The sequence below is a fragment of the Sminthopsis crassicaudata genome, chromosome 1 (genome assembly GCF_048593235.1).
Source record: "Sminthopsis crassicaudata isolate SCR6 chromosome 1, ASM4859323v1, whole genome shotgun sequence".
NCBI classification, from domain to species: domain Eukaryota; kingdom Metazoa; phylum Chordata; class Mammalia; order Dasyuromorphia; family Dasyuridae; genus Sminthopsis; species Sminthopsis crassicaudata.
Genome location: NC_133617.1, coordinates 621,160,270 through 621,188,230, shown reverse-complemented (window position 1 = coordinate 621,188,230; position 27,961 = coordinate 621,160,270). Strand labels below are relative to the sequence as shown.

General features: G+C 33.8%; 1 protein-coding gene across 5 annotated transcripts in view; it reads right to left on the bottom strand.

Annotated features, from left to right (window-relative positions):
- RICTOR (RPTOR independent companion of MTOR complex 2) overlaps window positions 1-27,961 on the bottom strand; it is a 129,587-nt gene that overhangs the window by 73,399 nt on the left and 28,227 nt on the right. For all 5 annotated transcript variants that reach the window (XM_074282616.1, XM_074282617.1, XM_074282620.1 and 2 more), the window contains exon 3: window positions 4,426-4,523. In XM_074282616.1, the coding sequence (XP_074138717.1) occupies window positions 4,426-4,461 (36 nt within the window). In that variant the 5' untranslated portion in view covers window positions 4,462-4,523. The remainder of the gene's footprint in view (window positions 1-4,425; window positions 4,524-27,961) is intronic.

Sequence of the window (27,961 nt, the reverse complement as noted above, 5' to 3'; positions counted from 1 at the left end):
ACTTCATGATGAATAAATTAAAGATTTAGAGACATTACGTTTTATATTGGAGTATAAATATTTGTCAGCAAAAGTTGATGGCTAGATGCTAGACATGAACAAGTGGAGTATAAAGTTTGTTTAAAATGTTTTGTTCCCCTTTCCCCTTCGTTATATCTACTCTCTTCTTTGGGGATATTTTTCTTTCCACAAAACAACAAAAAAAAATGGTAGCGACATTTTATCTGGAGAACCACAGTGCAGCTACACAGGATTAACAGTAATGATTAAATAAAAAAACAAAGATATTTTAATTTTTTTAGAACTTTTGTGGAATGTGAAAGGTCCTGGTTAACTGGAAATTATTCTACTACTAATTTTCAAAGAAAAGGAACATAACAAAGCAAAAGAAGTGTTAAATAAATTCAACTGAATTTTTATCTTAAGTAATTAAAAAGACAATTAAGAATTTTAACAACACCCCAGGATCTTAAATTAGAATAAGATGAACATCAAAAATTGTTGCACATGACAAGCAATTTTATGAGGAAAGACATTTTTCTGGAGTGAAGCATAAAAATAAGATTGGGATACAATGGTTTCCCTCTGTCATAAACTCACTTTAAATCTCTTAAAATATCTTTCAAATCTATTCAAATGTTATGTCTTGGAAAAAAAGATACTAATACGAACATTTTTTGTTTCTACAAGGCACTGAAATATAGATCTGTAGCAACTGTTTAATATGAACAGTACAAAAATCAATGAATATGAATTAAACAGTTATACCGAGCTCGAGCTTAAAATGAAAATTGAGAAGAAACAAATTTCTCAAAGAAAAGTGCAACTTAAGATGCAAAAAGAGAAAGTTAACTTCTCTAAATGACTCTGAATCATGGGATTTTATATATTCAAGGTAAGAAAACTAATCTCTTCCCCCCCCCCTCTTATTTCATTTGCTTGATATAGAGAAACCCTTCCTGTCATTAACAGAAAGCAAATATATAAAAGGACACACCTGTAATAAAGAAAAATTACCTTTTTTTTGGTAGGGAAAGGGGAAGTTGAAATAAATTTTTAGGAACTTAATTTTAAAAATTTATATTTGTAAATAATACCAAATTCTGCCTGTGTGTTTGATTTTAAAAGTTTGCTCCATATAAGATAGACTTTCTTTGCTGTTTATCATGTGCTACCTTTATGAAATTGTTAGGTACAGAAAATTTATGCTTGTAATATGGATTTCAATATAAGGTGCCTAGTGCCACCTGGTGGTAATATACCACAATCATAGGAAAGGTTTCTAAGTGAAAATACTCAAAATCTGAAATAAAAACAAAAACCAACTATTCTATTATTCAAATGCACTATGTGGGACATGTATATATGAACTTTGGTGTTTATTTACAAATTTCTTAGACAAGTGTAATTCTTTAAAATTGTGTCTGTACTATTTTAATAATCTTATAATGTCCTTTATGGCATGAGTTTTTAATATAAAAATTATTTAAAAATAAGATTCTTTTGGATGCACTTAAAATAAAAAAACAAGTGATTGAAATATTTCAAAGAAAATAGAATATGTTATTAAGTGAAAAGTTTCATAAAATTAAAAAATTTTTCTAATATACAGAATTTAAAATATTTTAATAGAGTATGAAAGACTGTTTCTATCAACAGTTACACATTACTTTATCTACAAAAATTAAGTCAGAAGACAGGTATGGGTGTGTGACACTCATGTGATTAAAGAATCAGATCATTAGATTCTTCTAGCTATACCTTAGAAGAAACCTTAATTCTTAAGATATTTTAACTGTAAAGATGAAGTATGTTAACTCCATTAACTAAATTTATACACAATAAAAGTGGAGATTTTCTCCACTTGTCATTTCTATTACTTATTTATATTAATGTGTGGGGGAAAAAAGTTAGCTAAAACAAATCTTAGTTTTAATATTATTTTTAAAATATAGAAATTCCCTACATAAAGTTGCTCCATTAAAAGCATCCCATTTATGCAATAACATACTTAATTCATTATCATAAAATCCTACTTTATTGTCAGAGATCCTTCCAATAATATCTTTCACCTAATTAACCCAAAAATCAGCCAAGCTCCCAGTCTTGATACCCAATTTAAACCCATTTCTCAAGTGAGTTGCTAAATACCATAGACATTTAAATATTTAAACAGTTCATTTATAAAAGGCATGTAACTAGCAGCCCTACTGCCAACAAATATGCATAAACCCAAAAGCTTCATTCACCTGGCTCTTTGTAAATTTCAAGGCAAAAGAAAACTGAGGGGAAAAAGATTCTCAAGTTAAAAAAAAAAAAGTTTTCTTTTAGTATGACTTCTACAAATCCAAACTCCTTTAAACTCTTTCTATGCACAATAGGGATAGAAGGAGCAAGGTGATGCTTTCACTCTCAAGCTCTAGTTAAAAGTTTCCTCTTCTCTCCAGATTGCAATAACATCCTCTTGTTGTGGGGAGACAGATTATAACTTCCAAGTTCTGGTTTTTAAACACACACACACACACACACACATACACACACACACACACGCATGCACATGTGCAGAAATATCCAGTCACCTGGGAAATATTTTTGTACGGTTCTAAATAAAAGTGAGACCAACTAAAGCAAAGTGAGACCAACCTATTGACTGTCAGAACTCTCTTTCTTGATATCATCTACTTTCAAGAGTGGAATTATCTCTATGCAGATGACTCCTGGATATATATATATATATATATATATATATATATATATATATATATATATATATATATATATATATATATATATATATATATATATATATATATATATATATATATATATATATATATATATATTTAGCTTTTTATGGCAAGCTGCCTACCAGACATTTCCAAGCACTGATCCAAAGGCAATTCAATCTTGACAATCTAAAAAAGAACTTATCTTCCCCCACCCCCTCAAAATCTACTTCACTTTGTAATTTCCCGATTTCTGTAAAAGGTACTAGTGTTTTAGTCACTCAGGTTTGTAACTTCTCCCTATAGTAAATTAGCTGCCACATCTCAAATCTACCATATTTCTCCCATCAGTTCTTTCCACTCACAGAGCCCAATCCAAGCTGACATCCAACATCCTGCAAAACAGTCTTCAGGTCTTCAAACTCCATCTTCAGTCTAAAGAATTACCCAAGCAATATTCCTAAAGTAAAGCCTGACTATTTCACTTTCCTGTTCAACAACTCCCTATTCCCTCTACCATCAAATATAAATTCTTTGGTTTGGCATATAAAGTCCTTTTAAACTGGCCCCAATTTACCTTTTATGACAAAATACACAGTACCTCCTTTTATAGACTTTATGTTCTAGTCAAATAGGTCTTAGACACAACATTCTATCTCCGAACTCAGTCTTTATGCTGAGCCTGCTCCACCAACTAGAGAACACTCATTCACTTCCACCTCTTAGAACCCCTAGTTTCCTAAAATAAAATGACACCTACTCCTCTGATCACTAGTATGTTGCCCCCTTAAAAATTATTTTGTATAGATTTTAGATATATGTATGTACATGTACAAAACACACTATAATATTCATTCTCTCTTCCGATTTCCACAAGAGAATATAAACTTAAAAGGTTTAAAGTTTGTTTTTGCGTATCTAACATCCAGCCTGTTGACACATAGAATGTACTTAATAATGCTTATTGGTTGACTGTTATAAGCCAGCTTCACAAATTTATAATACAGTATCCTGATTATTAAAACTACTTATTTTCTTGGCTTCCTGTATAAAATAATTATTTTCAAATGTGTGCTTTAAGATCTTGTCAATTTGGTAACAAATTGTTATGTGACATAGCAACTAAAGTCTCACTCACAAGACCTTGCTTTTAAAAATACCATATATGGAAGTTGAAGGAGATTGTGTGACTTCCCAGTGAATTTTGGTTAAATATATATATTTAGAAAGGTTTTACCTCTTCAAGTAATGCTAACTTCTCGACCCCCTAAATTCATTTTACTTTTCTTGGAGATTATCTCAAGTACCGGCCTAATAAGATCCCTTAAAGGATCTACATGGGTACTAGAATATGGTTTCTGGAACATTTGTATATTTGGCTTTACATTTTCCTAAGGTTTTTCAAAAATTATCCTGGATCACAAGATTTAGGGTAAAAAGACTAAGACCTATAGTTAGGCAAACCATTTCACTGTCAATCTAACAGAATTAGAGGCAGCCCAGCATTCTGAAATCACCAAGTTTCATTATCAATATTTAGCCTCTTTTTAAAATGTGATAGAGAGATGAAATTAAACAACTATTCCAACAACTCACTAATAGTTTTAAGATGGTCAATTAAAAAAAAAAAAAAAAGTTAGAAAATGTTTCATAAGTATTGCCAACAAATCAGACAAGGAACAAATTCCAAGGGTCTTACCTTAGTAAAGTTATTCAGATGGCCGAGCTTTCTCATATTTGACACTCCTTGTAATTTGGCCACATTTTGAAGAATCTCCCTTAAGTTATCATAAGGCTCTGTACAAAAAAAGAAGCAATTGAAAATAACTTTATACATTTTCCTAGTTACAAAACACAGTATTTTTATTATCTACAAAATAACTTCTATACAACATTTTCCTAATCACAAATCCTTTGAAATTCAACCAAAATGGTCTCCTCTCTGTTCCTCATATATGAGCTTCCATTTCTAATCTGTCTTTTATGCTAAAATGCCCTACCACATCATTAAGTTTTTTTCCTATCTTCAAATAACCAATTGCTACTGCTCTGCTTTGGAATTAACCATCTTATATTTAATTGCATTTTTCTTTATTTTTAATATATTTACATATGTACTTTTTGTGTCCTCTATTCAAATGCAAACACACTAAAAGTAGGGACTTTCATTTTTTGAACATCTGGAACATAGTAGGTGCTCAATGAATAGTGAAATGATACCTACACCTATACCACATTTTATCAAATCACTTTTCAATACATGGATAACCATTTTGCATTCAGTTCTTGGTAATCACAAAAAGTGCTGTGGCCAGCATTTTAACCTTTCTTTTTGTGACATACACCAAATAGTGAGATATCTAGGTCAAATGATGTGCAAAGGGTTGTACAACTAATTCACAATTCCAAACTGTTTTACAGAATGGCTAGATTCCTAGATCCACTATTTTATTACTGATTGTTTCTTTCTTTAGTCCTATCTGCCAACATTTTACAAGTATAAAGTAATAACCTCATAATTCTTTTAATTTGGATTTCTTTTGGATATTTGGAGAATTCTCCATATTGTTGTTTGTAATTGTAGTTTGTAGTTCTTTTAAAAACTGTTCATATTACCACTTATAACCATATAACTACTTATCCATGAGAAGAGGTCTATAGAAACTTTTTTTTTTTTTTTTGGTCAAAAGTCATTTGGATATTTATAACATGATTCCTGAATCATGCAAAATTATCTACTTATAGAACTTAAGCAGTGGGGAGTTGTTGTATCATCACTAACTGTGGTTGAATTCATAGCAAATGATTTCATAGGCTTTATACAGCCTGCTGGCCATGTTCCCCACCTCTGCACTAATACTCTATTAAATAAACAATTAACAAACTACTAGTATATGTTAGGCATTGTATTACATATAAAGACTATCATTCATGTAGGAAAATTTGAGGCAGAAAAAAAACAACTTTCTATAAGGATGGGATCAAGGAACTTCAGAGAGGTAATTCTAAGGAAATTTTCTATTTTCTCTTCTAGAAACTCTTGAACTCTTTAGATTTCTGCTCAAAATGTAGAAACCCAAGCTCTGTCATTGAAGTTTACAACAGTTAAATTACTAAAGCTTTAGATAATCACACTTTACGGGCATTACAGACATTCACTCTATTATTTACAAATGAATTCATAATAAATTTCATTTAAAACATAACTAATCGCTCCATAATTCATTTGGTATGTAACATCAGTTTTTTGATATGCTAAATCTTAACGTAAGGAGCATATGTAATCTAAGAAGGTGTACTGATTCTAAGTACAGAGTGATTACATCATGGTTTCTATAACCCTCTCTATTAATAACACAGTATCATGTATTACATAAAACAAAAACACAAACTAAAAAATGTTACTGACACAACTTGCAGATGATTTAATTACAAATATTTTCATTTCATATTTTACACTTTTTCTATTTTAGATAAACCATATAGCATTATTCCTTCCTATTTATTGATTCAATTTAAACCATCCTCAATCTGTCCCTCCCAAAATATTTGGCTTGTACAAAATAAGACTAAAACTACAGCCTAATTTATAATCAAATTTTTTGTATAATTGACAAGCAAAGTTGTTAATAATAACAATAGATCCCAGGAAATAGGAAGAAGGGAAGCATGTACTTCAGTATTTTTCCTAAAACAATCAACAGCCCATCGTGACAGCAAGCATTAGTTATTCATTGTGAGACAAGTCTTAGAGATTACATGTGTTTTTTAGATTATATAAAGATGTAAATGAACATTTGGTGGTAAAAATCTATCAGTGGTTGAAATATTTTAAATTTAAAAACAGCCACTCAGAACTATAGAGAAGCAGGAAGGAAATAATGGTACATACTTCCTAAATGCTATAAAGATTGAGGAGACAAGCAATAAAGGAGGCAATAAAAATGAACAAAATTTTAATTATTTAAAAAATTGGTCAAGTAATTAAAAGCAATATCAGTATAATACAATAATTTTGTATACTTATTGTTTTTAAAGATAGTTTATTTTGGGTGTTAGCCCATGCTATAGATATTCTCAAATAATACTGACAGCTTTCCTTAATTCTTGTGATTGTAATGATCATTTGAAGTCAATAAATTTAATAAACATACTTTTTATCGTAATGATTCCTAATCATTTTATGTGTAACATTGGCTTTAAAAAAAAAAAAAAGAAAAAAGAAAAGAATAAAAGGTGGCACAATGGATAAAGTGCTAAAATGCTGAAATAATGGAGACATGTTCTAATTGTATCACAGATACTTAAATAACTGGGGGACTCTGGGCAGTCACTTAACTTCTGTTTGGATCTCACGTTCCTTACTTGTAAAATGGAGATAAATAATACTTGCCTTCCAGAGTGGTTGTGAGGATCAAGAAATATATGTGTTTTATTGTTTGGTTCTTACTAAGTGCCAAGTCGGTACTTAACAATTCTCTAGTTCACACCTTTGGTTCAGGCCTTTAAGGGGAATTTACCCCTTTGAACTTCTGAGGAAGAGTTTACATATGAAAAGAAGTTTACACAACCTTTAAAAGGAGCAAGTTCATTGGTTGAAATAATTTTCCCATAAGCCCTTAAGTTCTCAAACGCCCATTCTCTGGGAGGATAAAAGAGACAACGTTGGGCCCAGAGAAGTGAGTCTACTCTAGGACAGAGTTGGGACAGCTCTCTGGAGGAAGAACAGTCTAGTCTGGAATTGAGTTGAGATCTCCTCCCGGAGAGCAATCAGCAGTTTCTGGAGATGACAGAACTTTACAATTTGGCACCCAATGTGGGACAAGGACTTTTGCTTATCCTGACAAGGACTTATTCTGAGCCCTTCAGAGGAGCCAGCCAGGACCTTCGCATTTTATAACCTTATAACACATTCATTCTCATTGTCATTTTCTCTCTCTCCCCACATATATATGATAGCTATTATAGTTGTTAATATTACCAAAATTGAAAGGAATGCAAATTAATTTTTTGAACTTTAACAACTGCTAATGTATCCCATCAATCAGGCTACCATCAAAAAGTCCAAGTGGATTTAAAGGTGAAGCAATATGATATGAGGAGGAAAAAGATTCAAGAGATGAGAACAGAGTAAAGTTACAATGGTTCATCAAATAGTAAAAAAAAAAAAAAAAAAAGGGGGGGGGGAGAAAGGGAGGTTATTGCAGAGGTGACAGTCTGAGAGAAAACTAAGGAGTATAGTATTGGTGATAGAGAAAGAACTTCAAAATGGCAATGGGAAGTAAGGAATATCCAACTTATGCATTTCAACTAGAGTTACTGATCAGGCAGAAATGAGCAAAAATGTATTTACTCAATGCTGGAAAGGGAGGCTGTGTCATCCAGGTGGGAACCAGGTCTTGGTGACAGGAAAAAGTAAGAAAGTTAACAATTTAAAATGATAGTAAGTTTGTAATTTAGAATAAGCATTCCAAAAAGCAGTTTTTGAGATGGTTAGCTTTAGAGTAGATCACTAGGAGGATGGTTAAGGGGAATGGTAGTAAGAGATTGGGCAGTGAGAAATAAAAAACATGATTTGAACAATGATAGCCAGGGTTCAGAATAACCATGATGGAGAGAACATAACTAGAATGGGGAGATCAGGATGGGAAGGGTGTAATTGGAGAGTTTATAAATCATTGAAAAAAGATTATATTGCACCTCTTGTCATACCAATTATCAGTTTTCATACTAGTTCATAATAAACAGTGTAGATGACTGACACAATACAAAGAAAATAAAAATGAAATGTGCTTTTTTTTTTCCTGAGGCAATTGGAATTTAATGATTTGCCCAGGGTCACACAGCTAGGAAGTATTAAGTGTCTGAAGCCAGATTTGAACTCAGGTCCTCCTGACTACAGGGCTGGTGCTCTATCCACTGCCCTATCCAGCTGCCCCTGTGCTCTTGTCTTTTGCTACAACTTTTTTTTTTTAGGATCTCTGTATTTTTTCATGGAAAGTATTTCTGAAATGTTGGTATCCAAGGAATTACCTTGTGACATCATATTGTCATACATGATAGTAAAATACATTAACACAAGAGTTTGAATAGTTACTTAGAATATAAAAGATAATTCTTACCAGTTCACATCACAAAATGCTGTATTATGTTTATGTACATCTTAAAAGTATTAGTATTTTAAACTTATGAAAATGTCAACATATCTTTTTCTAAAGTTTTTCAAATTAATCTATAATTTCTGTAAAACCTAAGACATTATATCAGATAACCTCTAACATCAACAGCTATAAGCAAACAATTTCTATAGGGAAAGTATATGGAATGTTAAATATCAGATTCTTGTCATGATCATAAATACACTAGGAAAAAATGGATTTTAAAATGGAGATTCTGTTTTAACCACAGTAAACATAACCATAATATTCCATATTCATGTAGCATAGAGAAAAAAAAAGAAGTGTAAAATAAGACAGTATGGAACTTAGCAAACTTGGGAGAACAAAGTGGAAAAAAAACACAGGAGAATCAGCCCCAGTATCACACAGATTCTGAATATTAGCTCAATGGAATACAAGAAGGGAAGCACCTCTTAATGTGAGACAGGTGAAAAAAGAAATAGTTATGTAATATGCGGGTGGGGGGGGGAAGGGAAGAAATACATGCAAGATATTTACATATTGTATTCTACTACAAAGTAAAGAATCACATTACCATTCTCCACCAACTGCAAAAGCAGTAGAATTTTTAGTCCTTTATTTTATCTCACACCTTTCCTCTACCAGGGGTTCTCAAACTACGGCCTGTGGGCCAGATGTGGGCCAGATGCGGCCCACTGAGGACGTTTATGCGGCCCACTGAGGACGTTTATGCGGCCCGCTGGGTTATGGCAAATGGGCTGAGGTGCGAGATAAGAGTGTGAGTATTTGTTTTTACTATAGTCCGGCCCTCCAACAGTCTGAGGGACAGTGAATTGGCCCCCTATTTAAAAAGTTTGAGGACCACTGCTCTAGGCTTTTGGATCTTTTTTGTAAATTGCTTTAATATAGTAATTTGGATACTCATATCAAATGTTATACATAATAAATAATAAACATAAATGTTTATGGTGGGAATGGGTTAGGCAAACTGAAAAATAATACTATTTGACAGAAGCAAAAGAAAAAAAAATAGAACTTACAGATGGTTCTTCCATACCATTCTCTCACTTAAGCTATTTAATAATTAATAGCAGATAGGAACTTAAGAAAGGACTTATTTATATTAGTCTATGTAGAGAACTGTGTACAAATTTACAAAACATGTTATCATAGGACGGACATCCATCAAGCCACAGAAAATAATTTTTTAATCACACAGTTCATTGTTTTTTGATGACACAATAGGATTTTCTAACAGTGAAACATCATTAGAAATACAGCACTGAAGCTTAAGGACATTTTTAGAAGATCATGAAATAACTATTGAAAACTATTACTTTAAGGAGCTTACAATCACTGGTTGTACTACAATTTCTATGTCTTAACCATTATATTTTACAACTGCATAACCATTAAGTTTCCACAGTTCCCTAATTAGGAGTCTATTAATACAAGTGGAAAAGGTTGTTCATATTTAAAGACAAAGGAACTCGACAAAATAACTCAGCAGCTGTGTTTTGGAATATTTAGCCTATGAGTTCTGGTGTACTTATATTAATACTACTATTTAAAAGCTTTTGGCATAATTTATATAGCAATTTTTGTCATTTAAATGCTTCTCTGAAGGGATGACGATGACAATCAACATTTATATAATACTCTAAGGTTTGTAAAATTCTTTATATACTTCATCTTAATTAAGCCCCACAACAACTTTCCAGAAAGGATTCCACAAGTGTCATTGATTATATTTCACAAAAGAAACTTTATGCTGCTGCTGCTGCTCAAATAATTATCTAGTTCAAATCTCTCTGCTCCCTCCAGTCTTACACCTCCAATTGTCTATTAGGTGTAACAGATTGATGTTTCCTAGAAGTCTTAAATACTAAGCATGCAACTGTCTTTCTCAAAAAATTCTCCCTCTTTCTGAACTTCTCCATTACTATTCAAGGATACCAACACCTCTCAATCACCCAGGCTCAAAACCTAGTTGTCACTGCCTTCTTTTACCTTTCAAATATCTGTTGCCAAGACCTCTCTGATTTTACCTTTTAAGTATATTTCTTATGTATCCCCTTCTCTCCTTTGACACTGCCACTATCCTAGACTACTTCTTCACTCTAATCTATATCCTCCATTCAGCATCCAAAGAGAAAATACTAAAGCTTGACAAATATCTTTTGCCTTTATTTCTATCTCCACCAGTATTTAGCAAAATGCCTCGAACAGACTGGTGTGTATGTGTGTGGGGAAGTGAAAGATAGTGAGAAATTGAGGAAGACATCTAAGTTTTGAGCTTGGATAACTGAGACAATGGTAGTACCCTCAATAAAAACAGGGAAGTTAGAAAGAGGAATGGGTTTTCAGGGGAATGGGGGGGAAATAATAAGTTCAAGTTTTGTACATGTTGAGTTTAAGATATCTATGGAACTCTCAGACTTGTGGAGGAGGAAGGAATTTATGACCAGAGGAGAACTAGAGATCATTATTGATCACAAAATAGAAGATTTTGATTACATCAAACTAAAAAGTTTCTGTACAAATAATACTAATGCAAACAAGATTAGAAGGGAAGTAACAAATTGGGAAAATATTTTTAAAAACAAAGGTTCTGACAAAGGTCTCATTTCCAAAATATATAGAGAACTGACCCTAATTTATAAGAAACCGAACCATTCTCCAATTGATAAATGGTCAAAGGATATGAACAGACAATTCTCAGAGGAAGAAATTGAAACTATATCCACTCACATGAAAGAGTGTTCCAAATCACTACTGATCAGAGAAATGCAAATTAAGACCACTCTGAGATACCACTACACACCTGTCAGATTGGCTAAGATGACAGGAACAAATAATGACAAATGTTGGAGGGGATGTGGGGAAACTGGGACACTAATACATTGCTGGTGGAGTTGTGAAAGAATCCAGCCATTCTGGAGAGCAATCTGGAATTATGCCCAAAAAGTTATCAAACTGTGCATACCCTTTGACCCAGCAGCGCTACTACTGGGATTATATCCCAAAGAAATACTAAAGAGCGGAAAGAGACATATATGTGCCAAAATGTTTGTGGCAGCTCTTTTTGTTGTAGCTAGAAACTGGAGGATGAATGGATGTCCATCAGTTGGAGAATGGTTGGGTAAATTGTGGTATATGAAGGTTATGGAATATTATTGCTCGGTAAGAAATGACCAGCAGGAGGAATATAGAGAGGCCTGGAGAGACTTAAATCAACTGATGCTGAGTGAAATGAGCAGAACCAGAAGATCACTGTACACTTCAACAACAATACTGTATGAGGATGTATTCTGATGGAAGTGGAAATCTTCAACATAAAGAAGATCCAACTCACTTCCAGTTGATCAATGATGGACAGAGGTAGCTGCACCCAGAGAAGAAACAATGGGAGGGGAATGAAAATTGTTAGCACTAATATCTGTCTGCCCAGGTTGCATGTACCTTCGGATTCTAATGTTTATTGTGCAACAAGAAAATGATATTCGCACACATGTATTGTACCTAGACTATATTGTAACACATGTAAAATGTATGGTATTGCCTGTCGTCGGGGGGAGGGAATAGAGGGAGGGGGGGTAAATTGGAAAAATGAATACAAGGGATAATATTATAAAATATATATATATATATATATAATAAAAAAAAAAAATATCTATGGAAGAATCTAGTTTAAGATGTCCAATGGAGATAGATCAAAAGTTAGGGTGAGATATCTTAATAGTCATCTGCATAGTGATGATAATTGAATCCATGGAAGTTGATGAGATCATTAAAAAATAAGAAAGAAAAAGAAAAAAGTATAGCTAGAAAAGAGAACTGAAGACAAAGCATTATGGAACACCCTCACAGCAACAAGAACTTTTAAACCAGGAAAGAAAAATGTCTTAAAAATTTAGAGAGAAGAGAGTATCAATGACAAAAGGGTGATTGACTGCAGTGATGTCAAAAAGTATGAGGTTAGAAAAAAGGCCATAAAGATTTAGCCATGAAGAGAACATTTAGAGAAAGTGCATTAATTGATTGATAAAAATCAGACACTAGAAAGCAGAAAAGTGAGAAGAGGGTGAAAGAAAAAGAAGTGGAGGTACCAATTGCTGGCTGTCTTCTTAAGGGATTTAGCCACAAAAGGTGAAGAGAAAGATAATAGATGATAGCAAGGATAAATAAATCAAGTGTTATTTGAGGATAAAAGGAAAGGAAGGCATGGGCGTGTTTACAAACAGAGAAGCAGATAAAATAGGGATGACAGAAGGGCCAATAGCTGGAAAAGATGAAATAGAATGATCACCTGTGCATGCAAAGGACTTTCCCTTAGCAAGAAGGGAAGCACCTCTTAATGTGAGACAGGTGAAAAAAGAAACAGTTAAGTAATATGGGGGGAAAAGGAAGAGGTACATGCAAGAGAATGGTTTCTTGGCAAATGGCTTCAATTTTTTCAGTAAAATCTAAGATAAGGTTCTATGAAAGGCTTGATTGAGGTGGGATGAAAAATTTGAAAAAGCAACTATTCTCAGTAGAATAATTAATCAATCAGGGGAATGTAAAAGAACTGCTTTTCGACAATGATACAGCAATGAAATTATGTAACATATTCATAGTGGAGGCAGTCAGCATGATTTCATGATTTATTAGTTACAACTTTGAAAGAAGTACCCACATCAATGAAAGCATTGATCCACTGAGATTAAGACATTTGGGTATCTTGGGAGGATAATATTTTATAAAATGATAGTTATAATACAATTTTTACAACAACAAATAATGAAAGAGGCATAGGTTTTAAAATTCTGGTACTTTCCTGAACAATAAGATAGCTCATACATAATTTATGGAATTAATACTTATGAACAGATCAAAGAAAAGAAAAGGGGAACTTACAGAGCAATTACACTAATAATATGTGCAGAATGAAACTAGAGGGCAAAAGGCTCAGTCAGTGTCATTTTAGCAAATAATGATTAGGGAATAGTTAACAACAACTTGAATTCCAATTTCCTTCAGTTCAAAACACACACACACACACAAAAAAAACAAACCAATGAAAAAAAGTTGTAAATTAATAGCATCAATTTGAACTGCTACTGGAATGAAGTATGGGATCAATGCAGAATAAAGTTTTACAACAAAAATACTAGTTAAAGATTAGACATTTTAAAAATAATTTTTATATTCTTATATAAGGACTATTATAGTTAGCTCAGCATAAATCAGGGAAATAAGGGGGAAAGAACTATAGAGGCCTCAAAGGACTACAATGTACCATCAAATAGCTATTTTGTGAAGCTGACAATTTAACTTCATAATTAAACATAATTAACTTCAATAATTAAATGGATAACTGAAACAAGTGACATTTCAAGCTAAAATTTTTAAACCCTCAGAACAAGTGAAAAATCAACATACTCGACACTACCACCTCATTTGTTTTTGAAAGTTTACAATTTTATCTCTCATTACAAAAGACTGTTAGTTAACTGAGCTACATTTCCATATTAAAAACAAAAATATGATATGAAATATTTCAAGAAAGGTGGTAAGAAATTATTTTCTCCTTGAAATTGGCAACACTCACTTGACATATCAAAATTAATTTAAAACAGTAATGCTCCATTTATGAAAATGAAGTATTTCAAAAGGCAGAACAAAAAGGTCAAATTAAATTATTTAATTTACACCATTTACACCTACCCATTCACTTTTATTTCACTTTTTGCAAAATATGTTTACATTTTACATGCCCTAACACATATTATCTGCTATAGGTTCTCTGTGAATGACTAATATGTGGGAAAAAGACAAAACCCAACAGTTTTAGTGGGATATCATTAGTGTACATTTAAAAAAGAGTAGGACCTGCAGAATTCTTCTGAAACACATATCCTACAAGACCCATGAATACATAAAAAATGTTTTCTATAGCCAAGTCCAATCTAGTCATATCTTTTGCATAATCCCTCCTTCAAGTCCAAGAGAGCTAAGCCAGGAGCTCTTTCAAGTGACATTTTTATTTTATTTTATTTTATTTAAATAAATTATCTAGGTGTAGGGGAAATCACTTAAATTCCCAAATCAGAATTTTAACTTTTTTATGCAAACTTCATATGAAATTTAAGCTCCTTTAGGAAAGGGATTATCTTTTGACCTTTTCTTGTCCTCAAAGCTTAGTACAATTTTTGACACATAAGAGGTACTTAATAAATGTTCAATATTACACAGGCAGGTAAGTGGAATAGCAGAGAAGAGATCTGGAATTTAGGAAGAGATTTCTCTTCCTGAGTTCAACTCTGGCCTTTTATTAGCGATGTGATCCTGGGCAAGTCACTTGACCTTGTTTGCCTTGGTTTTCTCATCTATAAGATAAGTTAGAGAAGGAAATGGCAAAACACACCATTATCTTCTCCAAGAAAGCCAAATGGGGTCACAGGGAGTCAGACATAATTGAAATGACTGAACATTACCAGCACACAGCACAGTGCCTCAAGCTCTTAATAAATGACTTCAGATGTATGTATGCATGAATAAAAACAACAGGTAGAGTTGTCTGACCCTACACTAAATGACTCCACACTAAAGATGATTTTCCTTCTTTTAAGTGTCAGCTCCTTTCAAGGATTCTAAATTATTGTTCAACTGTAACAACGAGTAAATCTGTTTTTTTTTTTTTTGGTTTTTGTTTTTGTTTTTGTTTTTGTTTTTTAAGAACTGAAGCAGAAGCTCACAACAAAGAATTCTACTTCTCGAGAGAGAACAGGTCAGAAAATTCCAAGGTCTCCAGATCTCTGCCACAAACAGCATCCCAGAGCAAACATAAAAGTGAAAAATTGTTGGGGAAGAACAGTGATCCTTGGATAATTACAGAAGACCTAAACAAAGACATAAGGATGAGATTTGGCCCATGCAAAGTATGATCAGCTCCCCTGAAACAGTGGGAGGTAACCACGGAGCTGGCTGGATTGGGAGGTGCCTTGACTCCAGCAGAAGGAATTTTCACATTCAGGACATTATGGTAAGTCTATCTATGTCTATGTCTGTGCAAAAGTTGGACCCCTGCTGATAAGGGACATTGGCCCAGCTGTGCTGCAGAAACATGGCCCTGGGTAAGAAGAAACCATCACATGTCCAATAATGCAGAACCAGTTGGGAAGGGATCTTAGAAGGATCTTAGAAGAGAGCTTTCCAAAAGTCAGAGGGGGAAATCAAGGGTCCCTGAGGCCAGAGGCACCATCCCCCCCTATACCTCAGGAACCTGTGTTATTACAATAACAAACTTGCTATTTAAAACAACAACAACAAAAAGAGCAGACAAAGGAGAAAAAAATCCTACCAGTGAAAATTACTATGGGAATAGAGAAGGCTGTGGTTTGTCTTCAGAGGAGCATACTGAAGCAAAAAAAAAAAACAAAACAACTCTCCTACCCCAAAGAATAATGTCAAATGGTCATTTGCCCAAAAAGAATTCACACAACTCAAAAAAGCTTTTAAAAAACCAAGTGAGAGAAACTGAGGAAAAATTAAGGAAATATATAAGAACATTAAGAAAAACAAGATTATGAAAAGAAGTCAACAGGTGATCCAGAATCATAAAAGAAGAAAAAAACTCCTTAAAAATTAGAATTGGGCAAGCAGAAGCCAGCAAAGACTAAGAAATAATAAAATAAAATGTGAGGTAGGAAATGATTTGATGGAGTAAGAAAAATATAAGAAGACATGGACTTAGGATGGCAAACAAGCATTTTACATAGATGCATATGTTATGTATATATGTATATAGATATCTATGTGTATATATATGTATATGCAAACATATACACATGTGTGTGTGTATATTTCCTCATTTCATGTAACCTTGGAGGGCAGGGAAGCAAATAAAATAAAATGTGTATAGCAGATGAATGGGATCATGTGAAGATTTCTCAAAAAATCTATGAGATAAGAGTAGATCAGACCCTAGGCCTAAGTTTCAGGAAGTTACATGACCCACAGGAAATAGCATTGCTGACTATTGGTCAATGGGTACTTCATTTTCAGTCATCTAATAAACCCAGTCTTTTGCTATTTAACCTATTCAACATTTCTGGCTTATGAGGCCAGGTACAATGTTGGGAGATGGGCGCTGAAAGGCTCTGTCTGCTCAGCTGCTGTGCTTGGACCTCTCCTTGCAAGGATTGAATAAATACTTCCTGTTTGTATGAGAAGATGTCTCAAAAAAGTCAATTTGGGTAAAGTCTAGCACTCCTCCTACATACACAATATGTAGTATTTATTATATAGGCTTTCTTAAAAGAGAAATTTATTGCTTTGTAATTTGTATCCTCATGTTCTGCTACATACAATTTTTTTCTATTTTGTATTTAAGTTTTAAAGAGAAACAAAAGAATTCTATTTCCTGTTCTTTGTATATTAAAATGTTTGTTAATAAAAATGTAATTTAATATGTTTGTTAATAAAAAATAATATGATTGTTAACAAAAAATAATTTTAAAAATCATATTCCCCCCCCCAATCAAAAGAGGAACCTAGATAACTATGGCAGCTTAATTTTATAAACAATTATAAGCCATCCTCTGACCTAAAGATAGCTAAAAAATAACCTTCCTCCTACTGTGGAGCTTTGTCAAAGTGGGAAAAACACTGAACAGGTGGAATGCAGATCTGTCAATACCTGGCTATTCGTCTTGCACAAATCATTTATTTAACCTATATGAGTCTTCAATTTCTTCATCTGTAAGAGTTTCCCTTGCCAAGGAAATCACCTCTTTATATGAGATAGGTGAAGATAATTATGTAAAATGAGGAAGGAATGAAATGGTTTGACTAAATTATCTTTAAGGTCACTTTCAACTCCAAAATGTATGAAATGGTAAAAACAAAACAAAACAAAAACATCACTTCTTTCTTTTTAGAAGAAAGGTGTGGGACTACAGGTACTTTTTGTCAAATACATTGTCTAAAATGAATGTCAAATGCACTTATCAACCCCTAACTTTTATCTGAGATTTCAAGGATAAGCTTTTGAAGTCGAGATCTGACCACCCAATTGTTTATAAAGAGCAGATACTGGAAATGACTAATGAAAAAACAAAAATTATCAATAAAAAATTTTGAAGCAAAAAATTAAAAGTTTTATGATTACAAGATTGCTTTTTAAATCATCAGTTCAATGAGCCTCAGATATATCACAGCCATTAACCAACATTACCCACCCTAAAGGCAAAGAAATTTAAATATATGACCATCAGCAAGAATATAGGCAAACCTTTGTTACTTTGACTCCATAAATAAACCAGGACCAGTGATTTCATAGTTACAAAGAGGAATTTCCCTCCAGTAATGCACATCTACAGCTGTTCTCTGAAGCATAGTCTGGGACTTTGCCTGGGACACAAAAGGGTTAAAATGACAAGGTAAGTCAAAAGTAAAATGTAAACCCAGGTCATCTGGATTAAGAGAGTACTTTTCTATCCATTTTCCCCACCTTCTTTCAGGAATAATAAAAATTATAAGTCAGCCAAAATCCTAAGATTTAGAGACTGTTAACAAGGTTCTCTGAGAAGCTGGACTTTATTTCTTCAGTTGTTTGAGTCACGTCTGACTCTGCGATCCCAGTTAGGGTTTTCTTAGCAAAGATACTAGAATGGTTTGCCATTTCCTTTTCCAGCTCAATTTACAGATGAAAAAACTAAGGCTAATGGTTAAACTAATGGTTAAGTGACTAACTCAGAGGCCAGATTTGAACTTAGGAAGACAAGTCTTCCTGAATCCAGGCCCCATGCTTTATCCACTGAACCACACAGCTCTCTGATTGAGCCCTAATACTATGTCACGTGTAGTTCTATATTGTAACTATTGACTTGGCAGGGCTGACATTTTGTTGCTTTCAATAATGCTTGGAATAAAGAGTCATTATCTACAATAATTGGAACTTCTATAGCAGAAATTGATAGTTATCTTTCTTTTGCAATGGGATTTTCCCAATTCTTATGGAAAGGAGGAAAGGGAAATTAATGAATGACCACTCAATAATGACATGAAGTTTATTCATTTTAAATACTTATGACCCAAGATTTTAGCAGGCATGGATATGAAAGGTCACAACCACACACCTCCAGATCACTCTTTATCCTTTTAAAATTTCGTTAGTTTTATAAAGGTAAAGGAAATAGACTGTCTGTGATAATCATGGGGGGTGGGGAAAGAGTCTCAATCATTGCTGGCAAGATTGTTGCCAGAGTTGTCCTATACCTAGAAAAAGGTCATCTACCTGAGAGCCAGTGTGGCTTCAGAAGAGGTGGAGAACAGTTGAAATATAGTGTTTACTGCCTAACAATTCCAGAAGAAATGACAGGAGCAGAATGGAAGTCTGTGTACAGCATTTGTAGATCTGACCAAGCTTTGATACTGTCAGTAGTGATGGCTTATGAGTTCTGGACAATGGTTAATACTCTGGAGCTTTCTCAGTCACCAATGGAGTGAAACAAAGCTGCGTGCTTGTTCCCATGTTTTTTAGCATGATGTTGTCAAATGCCTTCAATAAGGACAAACATGGAATCAAAATCAACTACCACACTGATGGTAAATTCTTCAACTTGAAAAGGTTTATTAAGCCAAAATTAAAATGGAGTGTTAGTGTCTGATTTTTTTTTTTGCAGATGATTGTGCATGTAATAAAGCCTCCAAAACTAAGATGCAATAAACTATAGATTGATCTCTGCTGTTTGTGATAAATTTGGCCAACACCAAATCAACACCAAAAAAACATAGGTCTTTCATCAGCCAGCAGGACACCATACATATGTGGGACCATCAGTTACATAAATGGTGAAGTTTTGAATGTTGTGGATAAGTTCATTTATCTTGCAATATACTTTCCAGGGATATCCACATTATAATAAGACTGACAGATGCATTGCCAGAACTAGCTCAGTGTTTGGGAGGCTCCAAAATAAAGTGTGGGAGAAGAGAGATGTTAGACTAACAAACTGAAGGTTACAAAGGCATAGTACTGCTTTTATTGCTGTATGCCTGTGAAACCTGGACAGTGTTCCAGTGCCATGCCAGGAAACTGAAATGCTTCCATTTGAATTGTCTTAGGAAGATTCTGAAGATCACCTGATAGGATAAGAGACCAGATACTAAGGTGCTTTCTTGAATTAAACTGCCAAGCATTCCAACTTCACCGCAGAGAGCACAAGTCCGCTGGACTGGCCACACTGTTGGAATGCCAAATATATGCATTGTATGACATGGGAGACACTGGAATAGGACTTCCCGGCATGGCATGCACTCATCCAAGAAAGTGCTGTGTTCTGTGCAAAGCAGAATGAAATCAGCCCAGAAAAAAAATGTAAGATGCACAAAATTAGAGAAGCCACCCCAAATGTTCATAGGGACTCTTTCTGTCCAATCTGTGGCACAACACTCCAAAATTATATTGGTCTGATCAGCCACAGTCACACACATTGTAACTTGACTCTAATATAGTGATATCATTTTGGTCCTCTTTGAGAATGAAGGACATAACAAATCAGCGAACCAACCAATTTCATTAGCTTTATATTTGGAACTTATAACTGAACACCCCAGACCACCCAGTTGGTTTTCTTCTATATGTAAAACCTTATAAGAAATATATAATACAAAGATCTTTTTAAACCACTTAATTCTTTTTTCTCATTCAAGGTGCTCTGATTCTGTGTGCCTCAAATTTGACAGCAAGTCACATTGACTGTTCCTCAATTGTTTTTCTCATGCCTGTCTCTTTTCACTGGTATCACCACCAACCTAATGAACTACTTCATACTTGTTCTTAACTGGTTTCTCTGATTTCATTGATTTTCACTTTCAATGAACTACTATCACGTTAATGTTCCCAAAAGAAAGCTTTCATTTTGAGCAGGACTAGGAGATCATTATATACTTCAACAACAATATTATGATGATCAATTCTGATGGACGTGGCCATCTTCAATAATGAGATGAACCAAATCAGTTCCAATAGAGCAGTAATGAATTGAACCAGTTACACCCAGCAAAAGAAATCTGGGAGATGACTATGAACTACTACTTAGAATTCCAAATCCCTCTATTTTTGTCCGCCTGCATTTTTGATTTCTTTCACAGGCTAATTGTACACTATTTCAAAGTCTGATTCTTTTTGTACAGCAAAATAACTGTTTGGACATGTATACATATATTGTAATTAATTTATATTTTAACATAATTAACATGTATTGGTCAACCTGCCACCTAGGGGAGGAGGTAGGGTGAAGGGGGGGGAAATTGGAACAAAAGGTTTGACAATTGTCAATGCTGTAAAATTACCCTTGCATATATCTGGTAAATAAAAAGCTATAATAAAAATGCGGTCCAAAAATCTAACCTATTAACTATGTGACCCTGGGCAAGTCACTTACCCTCCTTGTGCCTCTGTAAAACGAAGAGGTTGGACTGAAGTCCTCTAAGACTCATTCTGGAGCTAAACCCATGATCCTATGTAAATGTACAGTAGTAGTAGAAATGGGATATTATTTCAGTGGTTCTTAGAGGAATGTTCCTGATAAGATTAGAAATAAAATGGAAGGTGCATTGACTCTGAAGCCAGAGGACTTCAAAATTCTACCTCTAAAGCTATTTGTGTGACTTGTTATGTTACCTAAGCTCCCTAGGCCTCAGTTTCCATATCTGTAAAATTATGGAGTGGGGCTACCTAGTCCCAAGAAGTTCTTTCTAGATCTGTGATCCTATTCCTCTCAATGAGTATAATTATCATCTCAGTGATTAGTCATTTGCTGTAATTGCAAGTGTAAGGATGACTGGGTATTAAGATCTGCATTTTGGTGATAAAGATTTCCAATTGTGAATATAGGAAAAGAAATATAGAATTCATAGTGATAAAAAGCAAATGTGATGTCAATAGTAAAGGTCCAGTCTACATTCATATTACTAAATCAGTGGGTAAAATCACCTTGATTTTACATCATTCTGAAGTGACTCGGCAGTTTTAAAGAGAGCAATAATACAGTATTGTAGGAGAAAGGGACAAGGAGAGATAAGGATTAGTAGTCTAAAGTCAAGGGAACAAGAAATTTTAGGATAGCTCTTAATGATTCATTATAGTAGTTGGGAAGGGCCAAGAATGGCACAGGAAACCAAGTGAAGCCAGAGTCAAAAAAACAAATGGAAAAGGGTTAAGGCAAAAGGACTTAACAAAGATAAGAATGGAACACATGGAAAGTTAGGGTGTTGTGAAAAGAGAGGGAAAAAGTTAAAGATATTGTTATCATTCACAATAACAGTAATAATAACAACATGAAAGACTTAGTAACTGATCAATATGATTGATGATCTACCATAATTCCAAAGGTTCCAGAGTGATATAAAATACCAGCAACTTTTAAAAGATGAACTCAGGGTATAGACAGAAGTCCCTCCCCCCATTTCTTTACTTTTCATGCTTTGGGGAAAATGAAAAGGGAGAAGGGGAATATGGCTTATGAAGAAATGTTTTGCATAATTTCATATGTATAATGAGTATCATTTTTCTTGTCTTCTCAATAGGTGGGGAAGGAAATGGAGGGAAAGAACGAAACAAAAAAATAAAGAAAAACAATAATGATAATAATTTTATATGACATTTAATGTATGCAAATCCTTTACATATGTTATCTCCTTTGAGCCTCATAAAACAACTCTGGAGAGTAGGACTTATTATTAATCTCATTTTACCTATGAGGAAACTGAAGCATTCTTCTAGAGGCAATAGAGAATATGCATAAGATGGTGAGATTGTTTACTTATATTTGTGGATGATCTTAAACAAGAAGAAAGGGAAAGCTTGCCACAGATAACAGAAAACCAGTCTGGTATTCACAGAATAGAGAAGAATATCCTTAAAATAGTTTAAGAATAATAGATTGGGAGACCTCAATTCTAATCCAGTTTATGCTGTAATTAGCTGTTTAAATTTAGGTAAAGCATTAATTCCCTCTGGATCTCAGTTTCCTCATTTCTAAAATAAACTGAACTAGATGAGCTCTAAGGTTCTTCTGCTCTAAAACCCTATGGTTACGATCAGATATTAAAGAAGAAAATGGAAAAAAGAATCAGTGCTAAAGATATCAGTCTGACTTTCAGAATTTAAATGGAACTAATTATATCTATAATAGTAACAAGTCAAGGAACACTCACAGCGAATTCATAAGAGAGAAAAACACAAAAAAGGAAACAATCAAATGTACTACTAATAATTTTTAGGCACAACTTACTCATTTTGCTGGTAAAAATTAAGTAAAAACAACAAAATTCAACATTGGCAGAGCTTAGACTAAATCAATATGCATATTACTGTTGCAAAATAAAATGTGCAGTCTTATAGAAAGAAATCTAGACATGCAAAGAGACAAAACTAAGTCTTAATAATCCCATGATTAGAAACAGAAACTACCAAAATCAACTCAATTACTCAAGAGTCTGGGCACAGACAGGCATGTGGTGATTTGTCCAAATATACAATTAGCCACCCTCTCCCAAAATAATACAACAAGTGCAGGTTAAATACAGAAATATGGAAAGATCTAATAAAAATAAAACAATAAAAAGCAAGGGGAAAAAACAGGACAGGAATATCATACCTATTCTACTCACATTCATGAGACGCTTTAGAATAGGAAGACCAAAATTAAAGTCCACTTCTCACACTCACTAGCAGACCATGGGGCCATTTAGTACCCAAGTAGCTCAGCACACTAAGTAATGTAGAAATAACTGCCCGTCTTCCCTCTAGTTTTCACCCTAAGAGTATACCAATCAAGAAGTCAAAGGTCTAGCCAGACACAAAATTGAATGGTTCAAGAAAAAATTGTAGAGTTCATTATTGGCAAGGTGGCAATGCCATGTAAACTTTATCATAAAGTTGATTAAGTACAATTTAAAAAAAATAATTGAAGGCTCTGAAGCTGTTTTACCCAAACAGAAGAAAAAAGGTAAAGTTAGAGATAAAAGAAACACAAAAATAAGTAGGCTACCAAAGAGCTTTGATCCAAGAGGAAGAGGTTTAATCTGAAAAGCTTACATAAGACTTCCGGCCAAGACTGGGGAGAGGACACACACACCTATTTAAGCTTCGTCTTGCTCTCAGAAATTTTTTTTCATAACAAGGCCTCGGAATTAGTGCTTAACTGAAAAAACCCGCAAATAATTCCCAACAGAAGATATGCTAGACATTAGCCAGAAAAGGTCTGTTTTTGCTCTTGGAAAGGGACAGTTAGATCAGGCACAGACTGAAGGCAGACAGTGGCAGAACAACAAGACAGTGGGAGTACAGAAGGCAGCTCACACTGAGCAGATCTGAGGGGGGGAGGGGTATGATCACAGCCATTTCTTTGGGGAGAACTTTACCACAGTGTGGTTACTTTGACCTGGCAGCAAGACTATAGATCAGCAGAGAAGCTATAAACACAGGGGATGAAGACTTTCACTCCAAAAAGCTAAAGTTTCTTGGGACCTGTCCACACCCACCCCGAGTGACTCAGCAGCTCTCAGAACTCAGAGCTGCAGTGCAGCCATTGCTGTCCCGTTAGTGCCTTACTGCTGCCCCCTGCAGTATGTAAAGAAAGCTCCGTAATACCATCCAGCCCTCCCCATCATGCAAGACTGCATTTGGGTTTTTTATTAGTTTGTTTTCTTTGATTCTTCTTGGAAAAAATGAGCAAAAAATTAAAATGGACACTAATTATTGACAGCTTCTGTATGGAGAGACAGCAGACTTCAAACACTGAGGAGACTAAAAACAGATTGTCTCCAGATGAATCCCCAAAGGGGGATATGATTTGGTCCTCAACACACAAAACTCTCATAGTAGAAATTAAAAAGGCTCTCACGAGAAAGCTAGAAGCAAAATGGGAAAAGAAACGGGAAGCTTGGCAAGAGAGTCTGGATAAGTCATCCCATTCATTTAAAGATAAGGGTATATAAAGAAATCAAATCCTTGAAAAATAGAATTAGTGAGTTGGAAAAGAAAATAGCTCTCTAAAAAATAAAATGGGTGAAATGGGAAAAAATTTCATAGAACAAAACAACTCACTTAAAAACTCAATTGGACTTTGAATCAGCAGTGCTACTACTGGGCTTATATCCCAAAGAAATACTAAATAAGGGAAAGGGGCCTGTATGTACCAAAATGTTTGTGGCAGCTCTTTTTGTAGTAGCTAGAAACTGGAAATGAATCAATGCCCATCAACTGAAGAATGGTGCGTAAATTGTGATATATGAATGTTATGGAATATTATTGTTCTGTAAGAAATGACCAGCAGGATGAATACAGAGAGGCTTAGAGAAACTTACATGAACTGATGCTAAATGAAATGAGCAGAAGCAGGAGATCATTATACACTTCCACAACAATACTGTATGAGGATATACTCTGATGGAAGTGGATATCTTCAACAAAGAGAAGATCTAATTCAGTTCCAATTGATCAATGATAGACAGAATCAGTTACACTCAGAGAAGGAACATTGAGAAATGAAATGTGGACTACTTGTATTTTGGTTTTTCTTCCCAGGTTATTTTTACCTTCTGAATACAATTCTTCCTGTGCAACAAGAGAACTGTACAGTTCTGCACACATACATTGTATTTAGGATATACTTTAACATATTTAACATGTATAAGACTGCCTGCCATCTAGGGGAGGGGGTGGAGAAAGGGAAGGGAAAAGTCGGAACAGAAGTGAGTGCAAAGGATAATATTGTAAAAAAAATTACCCATTATTCTGTCAAGAAAAAGTTACTTTAAAAAAAACACAAAAACTTACATAAAGTGAACAGTGTGTGCCTGTATGTTAGGTGGGCAGGGGAAAGAGACCATGCATTTTTTTTAACAGGAACGCTAGGTGGTCCAAATGCCAATAAAAGAAGATCATTTTTACATTAGCTTTTTGGATCAATACTTTAATAATCCTGGTATCTAACTAATGTTGGTACTCATACTAGCTATGTAGATGAAAACACATCTATGACCATTCTTTTTATTCAAATATTATCAATATAGTCTCATCAAATCTTTGCAAGGGGTTGGACACTCACCTGCAGGATAATGTTCCTCATTTCTCCAGACACTGTTTGGATACTAATGGAAAACAAAGATGGTTTAACAATTATCCATCTCAACCTTCCTTTTTAATCATACATCTAAGATATCCTTAATGCCATTTCTTTATGTGGTCCTTGGTTGATAATGTGTTACAGACTACTCATGCCTATTATAGACATCTTTGGAGTAACCCACAATTTTAGTTCTCAACAACAATAATATTCAACAACTTATGGTCATATTGTATTACCAAAAGTACATAGTTGTTTAAGGAAAAAAAAAAAAAAAAAAAAAGAGCTTTTTTTTTTCAGGGAGATGCTTAACACCACTTTATGTAATTTCCCAAAGGCAATCTGCTTCTCTTACTTCCATTATCTATGTTTGGATATGCACATGATATACTGAACTCAATGGATAGCTCATTCAATTTCAAAGTCTGGACAATACATAGTATTTATATACTATATACTTAAGTTTTTCTGTGAGGATTTGCAGATCAAACTTTTTAGGAAACATAGGGTGCCTTAAGGAAATCACTTTAAAACACTGAGTTACTTTTAAATCATTTGGGGCTTGATGCAATCAATATAGTATCATCCAAAAACATGAGAGAGTATCTCATCATAGAGAATAAATCCCCTTACATTTGAACTGTGTATTATTATATAAATATACCAGAATAATGGAGAACATCTTTGGCATATTTTTCTCCTTTATTTATGCTTTGCTTGCTATTAATGACCAAACAGTTGAACAAACCTTTCTGTGAAAACTTTCAAGGAATCTTGTATAATTCTAGCTTATATATGGAAGAAACCTCACTTGGCAGAAAGTTCTAATAAGGCAGTATTGTGTTCTACCAAATCACATAATTGTTTATATGTAGGAAAAAAAAAAAAAGCAGTAAGAGCATGTTCAGTTGTGACTGTCCAGATGTACCCCACTGTAGTTTTACTTACACATCTTTATCTCATCTAATACAATCCCTTAATTATTCTTATAAAAACTCTGAAGAAATGGAATAGGAGGCTGTTAAATTATTAATAATTCTTCATTCACCTTTTTTTTAAGTTTAAAGTCCATCTTTTTTTTTTTTTTAAACATTAGTATTCTCTTCCCTTTTAAGAGTCCCAGTTCCTTAATTCTTTCAAAATTCTGCCAAAACAACAATGGTAACTAATTAAATTAGAAAAAAGGGAAGAGTCAAGGATGACTCACAAGTTATGGGTCTAGATACCCTAAATGGACATACATAATAAGTGTTGTATTAATGTTTGTTGACCAACAGAGCTAATATTCATTTCTTTATATACATTCTGGTAAAACTTTCATTATGTGACAATTAGTTTTGACATAATGATCCTTTCACTGTTCTGTACAATGTTAGCTTTTCTGAAGTTCTAGATGTTTGAATAAAAAGTAATTTAAACAAAGCTAGAATCTTTATAAAAGTGAATTAAGTTAGGGAGAAGAAAAGAATTGATTTTCATCCTTTTGACTATTTTATTTGAGAGAGAAAAGCAAAACTAAAGGGCAGAGGTTACTGCTTTTGTTCAAAACTCAAAATGGTTTTTTTTTTAAAAGGATTAAAAATAAAATTTTTTTGGAAAACAAACAAAAAACAAAAACTGTATTCTAAAGCATTGACCTCTGATGCTTTTCCCATCTTTGTTTTCTTTGATGTCATTTTTACTTCTTGGAATAGCAAATCTGAGATTCTGATGTCTAGCAAATCTGAGAGTCTAGATGTAGTAGGTTCACAGAAAATGATAATGAAGAGAGATTATCAAATTCTTTAGAGATCCTTTCTTTTAACCTGATTTTTCCTTCCCTACTTCTTGGTGTTTACAAAACAAAGATGCTCAAAATCTTCCTCTATTTTGTACAAAATAAAGGAGATAATAAATAGGAGGGAGACCACCAATAAACTTAAACATAAGGTAACAAACTACTCAGACAACTTGAATATGTATTTGGCATGTA